Source organism: Amphibalanus amphitrite, unplaced genomic scaffold (genome assembly GCF_019059575.1).
Source record: "Amphibalanus amphitrite isolate SeventyFive unplaced genomic scaffold, NRLGWU_Aamphi_draft 000478F_arrow, whole genome shotgun sequence".
NCBI lineage: Eukaryota > Metazoa > Arthropoda > Thecostraca > Balanomorpha > Balanidae > Amphibalanus > Amphibalanus amphitrite.
The window spans coordinates 274,713-282,868 of record NW_024881972.1 but is presented as its reverse complement, the minus strand read 5'-3'; the positions used below and the strand labels follow the sequence as shown (position 1 = coordinate 282,868).

The following is an 8,156-nucleotide window of genomic DNA, read 5'->3' as shown; positions in this document are numbered from 1 at the left end:
ATACAGACACAGACAGACAGACAGAAACAGACAGACAGAAACAGACAGACAGAAACAGACAGACACACAGACACACAGAAAAAGAAGATCCGATGAGCATGGATGCGTTTCTGTGGTGCTGGTTTTAGTTGATAGTGGACATTGTTGAGTGTTCTGTGGTTACCGAAGAGAAGGACCGAGGAAGAGAGGAGTTTAACCGGAGTCCTGACGAATTGTGCAGCGTTTCTAGACCTTAATTGCACACTGCACGGTCCTACTTCTACATATTGCGCTCCCCAAATACGGCCTCCGTCATTGCTCTCACTCCATTCCCGTTACACCCTCGTCAGCAGCGAGAAAACAATGGACATCTTCATCATTTGTATTAGCAGAACATAGGTGGGTATAATACTCGGTTCACCACTTGCATACATGACTAGCTTGTTTTGGACGAGACCCTTTATCTGGCGCGAGGACCGGCCCGGCCGCCGAGAGTAGGTTGGTGGTCCGGTACCGCATGGTGCGACGGAAGAGGGCCATGCAGGTCAGGTCAGGTCACTCAACCGGCTGGTGCATCCGCAGAGAAACCTGTGGAATAGAATCAAAGTCAGATTTTGTGTTGGCATTCAACACGGCAGGTGACGGGTAAAACAAGCATAATAATTTGTAACACGATGTGCAGGTTTAGATCCGGATTATGTCGTGCAACACGCAACTGTAGGAAGTCGACACCGTTAAACCGGGGCTCGTAGCATCGGTAATACCCGGCTTTTGGGGCGTCATGCGAGTATGTTCAGGAAATACATGATTATCGGCGGTAGCCTGTTAGATTTCTGGTTTGACTGACCCAGTTGAGCGAACGAACGGCAAGTGTAACAAGGGAGATCAAATCTACGAGAAGATTGACCGGTTTAACGTCCACACCATGAATACATGAGCCTAGTTCTGACACACAATAAGAGAGAACTGGAACAGTGTTGTTAGAGAAATTCGATAATCATAACGACTATGAACCGGGATTAGTCAATCGAGCTCACCTTAGCAGCTTTAGTCGGACGAGTAGTGGAGCTCCTACAGCAGCAGCAGTGTCGGCAGTAGTGACCTGATGCCGAGGAAGATGCCTCTGCGGCCGAGATCACAGCCGGACCAAACGTCTGAGTCCACCGGCCTCGCCCATGGTGGTGGGATGGGTCACACGAGCCCGCCGGTCGTCCGGCACTCGCCCGCCCCGCTCCACACCACAGCCTGAGAAACAGTCCAACACCGAGCCAGCGACGGCTACACCCAGAGCGAGTGAGACAGCTCCCGTTGATGATAAAGATGACTCGGGTGCGCCGGGTCAGAGGGCATCTGCGGCTGCACCTCCGGCTCCAAGGTGCTGTAGAGGTCGGCCTCGGGGCTGAGCAGCGCGCCGGCCGCCGTCTGGTACTGCTCGATGGTCATGTAGGTGTGCTCGCTGGGCTGGATGCTGCTGTAACTGCTGTTGTGCAGCGGCTGGGCGTTGCTCACCAGCGGGTTGTTGGAGTCGGAGCGGATGTGCACCGGGTCGTCGGAGCGGTCGTCCGACACGACCGTGGAGCACGTCGGCGACGAGTCGCTCTGCAGCATGGACTGCAGCAGCGTGTTGTCGCGGCAGACACGCGCCATGTACGACTGCTCGCTGACGCTGTGCGGCAGGGTGTGCTTGAAGCCACGACACTGCGGCAGCAGGCCGCGCAGCTTGCGCCAAAAGTCTGGCTCACCGTAAGTCACGCACGGCGCGCCCTTGAGGAGGGTCTTGAGTTCACCCTCAATCGCACTCCGCTCTACACCATACAGCAGCACCACGATTCCGCGAGAAGTCCGCAGAGCGTCCAGGTGAGACGCCTTGAAGTCGAACCGGCACCACTCGTTGTCGAGGAAGTTCCTCGAGACGACGAGCAGTGTCTTGCGCGAGGCCTGCACGCAGTGGTGCACGGCGTCGCCCAGGTAGCTGGTGTTGGGCGCGTCACGACGCAGAAGACACAGCCGCAGGGCCGGCGCCGCATGCTCTAGCTCAGGAGCTAGCGCTTCATTGACGAAGCGCGTGTCCTGAGCGCTATAGGTGACGAACACATCGTACAGCTTGTCCACATCAGGAGTGACGGCAGCCACGCCGACGGCATCCATGTAGGACGGCTTCCTTGACGCGGCCTTCCGCCTAGCGCACACACAGGCGCGGTAGCGGAAGACGAGGCAGGCGGTGACGGCGGCGACGGCCAACGCGCTGATACCGACCAGGACGAGTGGTAGCAGTCGCGAGGAATCGGCTCGGCGGACCGACTTGTTGGCCAGCTCGGCACTGCAGTCAGGCGCTGTCCCAGAGTACTCACACTGGACGGAGTCGGCGTCCTCCACCTTGGCGTGATTGTCAGCCAGGAAGCTGGTGAGACGTGCAGAGAACGAGCACTCGCAGGACCACGGGTTGTTGGCCAGCGCCAGCTCCACCAGGTAGGAGTTGGCTGAAAGCTGCCAGACTGGGTAGGTGGTCAGCTCGTTCCCACTCAGAGTGAGCACTTCGAGAGATCTGAGCTTGGAGAACGCCGACGGATGTATGGTGCGCAGCCGGTTGTTGTGAAGGTACAGCTCACGGAGCGATGACAGACTCTCAAACTCGAAGTCGTGGATCTCGGATATGAGGTTGTTCTCGAGGCGGAGAACTTGAAGAGCAGAGAGACCGTTCAAGCTGCGGTTCTGGATCTCTTCGACGTTAGAGTTGTTGACATGTAGGTGGCGAATGCGCTTCCTGCCGATGAAGGTGTGACTGTCGAGGCTGCGGATGTTATTGCCGTCAGCGAACACAGCCGTGGCGTCCATCGGGATCTCGCGGGAGATCGCCACCTGCTCTCTGCGGCTGCAGTCCACCATGTTGGTGTTCCAGGTGTGGTCGTGGTAGCAGGAACAGCCGTCCGGACACTTCATCTCGCAGTCGCAGGCCACGTAGTTGCAGCAGTGGCAGAGGGCGAAGCAGTGGCGCTCGTAGTTGCAGAGGAAGTCGGACGGTTTTGTCTTCCGCAGCGGCGTCAGACGGTTCGGCGAGTGCAGCAGGCGGCACATCACCCGGTCTCCGTCCAGGACCTGCCGAAAGAAAGGCTTCATTAAGCGACAAAGTTTGTATGGTTTACGATTCATTATACGGCGTCATAAAAACGATGAGCATGACAGTAAAGTTGGACCAGATATTTTTACGATTGATCGTTATAAAATCGTTCATATGCACATGAACATCGCGATCAATGCAATCACCGGGATGACCTTTCAAAGCGCATGGAAATCGGGAGACGTGTGAAAGAGCCGGAAAATTTATCACACTGAATAAAAACTAGGTGCGTGAGATTAACCCCAGCGCTGTGGAAGCGGCGCTGAGGGCACCCGGGCCCCCCACCATGGCGATGAGCCGGGACAAAAAGTCCCGGCTATCCAGGGGCAGCTGTATAAAGGGTGGTGTAAAAATGTTTCACACACTTTTTCTCCCACACCGACATTGATAAAGAATCTAGGATAAAATACAGTCTACCAAAAAAACAGTCTGCCGTGAATGTATGCATGTACGCCACATAACAGGTCATATGTTTTCATAAACCATAAGGTAATTGCGACCGACCTGACCCATGCGTAAGATTATCATGGAATACAAATGGCCTACCCACCAACGGAGTGTGGTGCGTTTCACAGATAATCTCCCCGAAAGGGCGCCCGGCGGGGAGAAGGGGATTAAATCAGTCCATAAACTCCCAGCAGGTCTGCCGCCTCAATGAATTTCAGCCACCAACCGCCAGGTGCCCCTGGGGCGAGGTAACTGAATATTCATTGACATTATCTGGCGCGCGGTAGCCGCTTGCTCAGCCTCATGCTGAGCAATTCGGTGGATTCGTGAGAGCGCAGACAGGGTAGGGAGGACATGAATTTAGTATACACTGCCGGACAGCTTTCCTTGAACGCGAGCAGCTGATGCAGAATGTTTTGAGGACCAACTGAGAAGCTCTGCTCGAGAGTCGAAATGGCAATTTCGCCAAGCCAAATGGATCCACCTCCGCGCGCCGCGCCGAGCCTGGGGAATGCAGACCAATCTGGACTGAGTAGTCGAGCGCATCTCTATCCGCATTCCTGTCTGCAATGCACTCAGCATTTCATGCACACACGAGGTCGTCTCGCCATAGCATTCCATGCACACTCGGGATAAACTCACCTTCGGGAACTTCCGCTTGGGCGTCATGGTGTCCACCCTGAGCAGCCAGTCCATGTTGCAATCGCAGAAGAACGGGTTACCAGCCAGCAGAAGCTCGGCAACCGATTCGTTGTCCTCGCCTTCCGCAGCTTCAGGGACGGGCAGAGTGACGGCGTTCAGATCCAGCTCACTCAGCTGGTTCGAGGACAGGTCGGCACGAATCAGCTGGTATTTGTTCTCGAACGTTCCCGGCTCCACGGTCAGTAGCTGGTTGCCGGCAATGATGAAGTATTTGATGCTGTCGGGAACGGAAGCGCTGGTGATCAGAGACACTTGGTTGTGACTGAGGTCCAGTGTCTCCAGCTTCATTTTGGACTCGCGGTTGTAGAAGTTGCCGATTTCGCGCAGCTGGTTCTTGTGCATGTCCAGCCAGCGCAGCTCAGTCGGGATGAGGGCATAGTCGAAGAACTCGATCTGATTGTCAGACACATTGAGCCAAAGCAATGACGGCAACTTCGCAAACAGGCCGTTGATATTGTGCAGCCGATTAGCATCCAGACGGACTGCCCTCAGGTTAGTGGCCTTGTCAAACGCGCCGCTGTCGATGCTTGCAATCTCATTCTGAGACAAATCGAGCATAGTGAGCGAGCTTTGGTTGGACAGCAGGTGCGCGGATATGTTTGTTAGCTTGTTTTGTGCCAGACGCAGGTAGCTGAGGTGCTTCAAGGGCCTGAGCGTCTCACCGGCGATGTCTCCGATGAAGTTGGCACTGAGGTCCAGCTGCTGGAGATACGTGAGTCGGTTGATTGCCTCTGGGAAGAAGATGAGCTCATTGCCAGCCAAACTGAGCTGTTCGATACTTGTGACATTCGTGAACACCTCTGGACTGAGGGCGGCCAGCCGGTTGTCATCAAGATTGAGTCGGCTCAGCACGTGCAAACCAGCCAGGAAGCCGGGCTCTAGACGATTCAGGCTGTTCCCAGAGAGCGTCAGCGTATGCAGGTTGCTCAGAGACGTGAACAAACCTGTCGGCAGTGTCTGCAGCTGGTTGTTGCTCAGATCTAGCACCTGAAGACTGGAGAGGTCTTCAAACACGTCTGGACTCAGTGAGTCCAGCCGGTTACCTGAAAGATCCAGGACAATCAGACGAAACAGGCCGGCGAACGTGTCCTTCCTGATCCACTGCGCGTTCAAGCTGTTGCTCGACATGTTGACGGTGAGAAGGTGCGGCAGGTCGGCCAGCAGGCCAGGCGGCAGCACGCGGATGCTGTTGTTCTGGACACGCAGCTCACGCAGCTGGCGAGTCTCGTTCAACATCATGGCCGGCAGTGCCACCAGCTGATTGCTGGACACATCCAGGACCTGGAGCTTGCGCAGACCGCTGAGGGCGCCGTCGTGGATCACGGCCAGCTCGTTACCGGAGAGGTAGAGCTCCCTGAGAGCGGGCAGCGCCCTGACACCGGTGGACGGCACCTCCAGGAGGTTGTTGTGTGAAAGGTCCAGAACCTGCAGGCCGTCATTGACGCCAGCCGGCTGCAGCTCAGACAGAGCCTGGAACTTGTTACCGGTGAGGTTCAGTTGCTTCAGCGCCGGTAGTCCACCGAGAACGTCCTCCTCCAGCGACCAGAGGTTGTTGCCGCCCAGATCCAGCGTCTCCAGAGACCGCAGGCCTTCGAAGCAGCCGCGTTCCAGCAGCAGTTGCTCTGACGACCACTCGGTGTTGTAGGTGCGCACACTCAAAGACTGGAGCTGAGGGAATCCCAGGAACGCTCCTGGCCTCACCGTGCTGAACTTGCAGTGAGCGATGCTCAGCGACCGAAGACTGACGAACCTCTGCAGGAATGACAGATCGAAGAACTCGTGGAAGTACGATCGCTCTGTGCAGGTAATCTCCAGGTGTTTAACATCGCTCGGACTCGTCGAATTGACGCGCCCAGAGTCCAGTGTGCCCAGCGAGCACCGCAGCGAATCTTTCGCCGTCGGCTCGCAATAATCGTCCGCAGCGCTCACCACAACCACCAGCGCTAGTATCACAGCCGAGACACGCATCTTGCTCTAATTCGGTCACCGCGCGAGGACCATGGCACGGAGCGTGGAACAGCGCACCCACCCGTCTCCAGCGAGCTCAGACAACTGACGCGGCCGTGTGCCCGTCGCGCCGGAGAGCCGCCGTTCCGCCGGCCACCCTCCACCGCCGGCGGCGGCCCGCACTGGCGCCACCTGCGCCGGCCCTCAGCGCAGAGCGGCGCGGACGCGCGCCGGCCGGCCCGGCAGCCCGGGGCGGGGACGGCCGGCCCCATTTACCATTTCCACTGGTATTTAGGCGGGAATTAATTGCGGAGCTCGGTGGGTTTTTGTACTAACAAGACAGTCGAACCGCCGCCGCCGCCCCGTCCGGAGGCGGCCAGCGGACGGGGTAAGAATCGGTCACTGCCTGTGGTGATTGTAGTTTCCGAAGGATGATGCGCGAAATTGCCTCAATGACTCGCACAAAGGGCAGTGATTTGGTGGACGTTCGCCACAGAGCGTCCGCGTTCCGGCTATTTCATTTTGTAAACAAATAACAATGGTATTCAGTTTCATGGCCGGTCTGTGATGGTGACAAGGCAAACGTGCACAAGTGTGAGAAGAATTGTTGGAATGTCCGCGTTTCCATTGGGGTATCGGATCCTCCACCATTTCTTTTGACTCCACGATGCAATTCATGGAAGGTTCTGTTGGTAAGATACTTTTATCTATAAAGAAGTACAAGGTTCCGGCTCGGCCTTTCCATTGGCATTCGACTCAATATTCTTGTAACGAGTGAGCGCCGCAATTCCGCGCCATGTGTGAAGGGCTCACGAATAATACGAGCTCGTGACTCTGCCTGACCCAGGTATATCGTATGCAACAGGTATGAAACAAATACATTTTCCATGCTTAAATTGCATCAAACTCGGCGCATCATCACTCTCATTTTGTGTCACTTTTCTCAGAAAGCCATTGTACCCCGAACCGCCTCAAACTATACGCCTGACGAGCTATGCACGGCATCAATTTTCGTTCCAGCCGTGCGGCGCTCCCGGCAGGAAGCCAGTCTGGCTTTCGTGACAACCATCGACACACGCCTGAGTGCAGCGCCGGGCCGTGGCATGGCACGTCAACAATGCTGAACGAAACACCGTCAGGTATATTGCTACCAATTACCCGACAGTTACAATGGCGGACAAAGAAAGTAATACCATTTTGGGCTGATGTAGAGCATGAGCGGCGGGACTGTGTGATTTCTGCTGGCATCTTTGTAGGGAGATGGAATCGACGCAGATGTCTGTAGACGGTACTTACCTGAGTACCAACGTTTGATCTAAGGCAGCTGATCCTTTTTGCACACCTGTGTTTGATGATGAATGATAATAGATGGTAGTTAACGTGCATATTTGAGTATAGCGCACCGGTCTGTCAATTATGTGAGCACAATGATAATTTAAGTCAAGCATCATTTAGCGTGTGGATCAGTCGGATGGTTTCCGGTTTCCCATTTTCCAAGGAACTCTTTCAAGTGGAAGAAGATTATCGCATGGCGTCGAAGAGGAAGATTGTCATCTGTGGAGCATACACCACATGCGAAAATAGTGGCCTGTGAATCCGTGTCATTGTCCTAAAAACAGGGATTCTTCGCACCCTTCAGCCTTATCCTCTTATCGGCTATCTAGCTGGATCTGCCCCAATACTGAAGTGTTCAGCGAAAACATCTCACATCGCCATTCATTTCGGAAGCGACAATGAGCAAAAACTAGCTGGGCTGCCCGTGTTATATTTATTCAATAAAGCAAGCAGCTTGCTAAAACATGCAGCCTGGAATTCATCAACACCTTGATGATCTTGTCCTTGCCTGTCAAGTCGTTGACCTCTCAAACCTTCCTCGACTTCACTAAGGTCTGTACCCGCCCCCTGGGTTGATATCTGTTCTCTCTGTCCAAGCAGATTAGCTGTCCAAAGCTGGCTTAGAGAC

The 8,156-nt window shown here is 55.1% G+C and overlaps 1 protein-coding gene across 1 annotated transcript; it reads right to left on the bottom strand.

Moving 5' to 3' along the window:
- Window positions 1–347: 347 nt before the first annotated feature.
- LOC122392272 (toll-like receptor 6) lies at window positions 348–6,404 on the bottom strand. The gene is made up of 3 exons (XM_043386961.1): window positions 4,187–6,404; window positions 1,017–3,075; window positions 348–567 (listed from the first exon to the last, which is right to left on the bottom strand). The coding sequence occupies exons 1-2, from the start codon at window positions 6,212–6,214 to the stop codon at window positions 1,258–1,260; spliced, it is 3,846 nt and encodes a 1,281-aa protein (XP_043242896.1). The 5' UTR covers window positions 6,215–6,404; the 3' UTR covers window positions 348–567; window positions 1,017–1,257.
- Between the last annotated feature and the right edge of the window lie 1,752 nt (window positions 6,405–8,156).

What these genes read in the sequence shown, in the direction of transcription:
- LOC122392272 (XM_043386961.1), bottom strand. Translation starts at nt 6,214, where the DNA reads ATGCGTGTCTCGGCTGTGATACTAGCGCTGGTGGTTGTGGTGAGCGCT. An exon ending in CCAAGCGGAAGTTCCCGAAG is followed by an intron (nt 3,076 to 4,186) that starts GTGAGTTTATCC and finishes TTCTTTCGGCAG; the next exon opens with GTCCTGGACGGAGACCGGGT.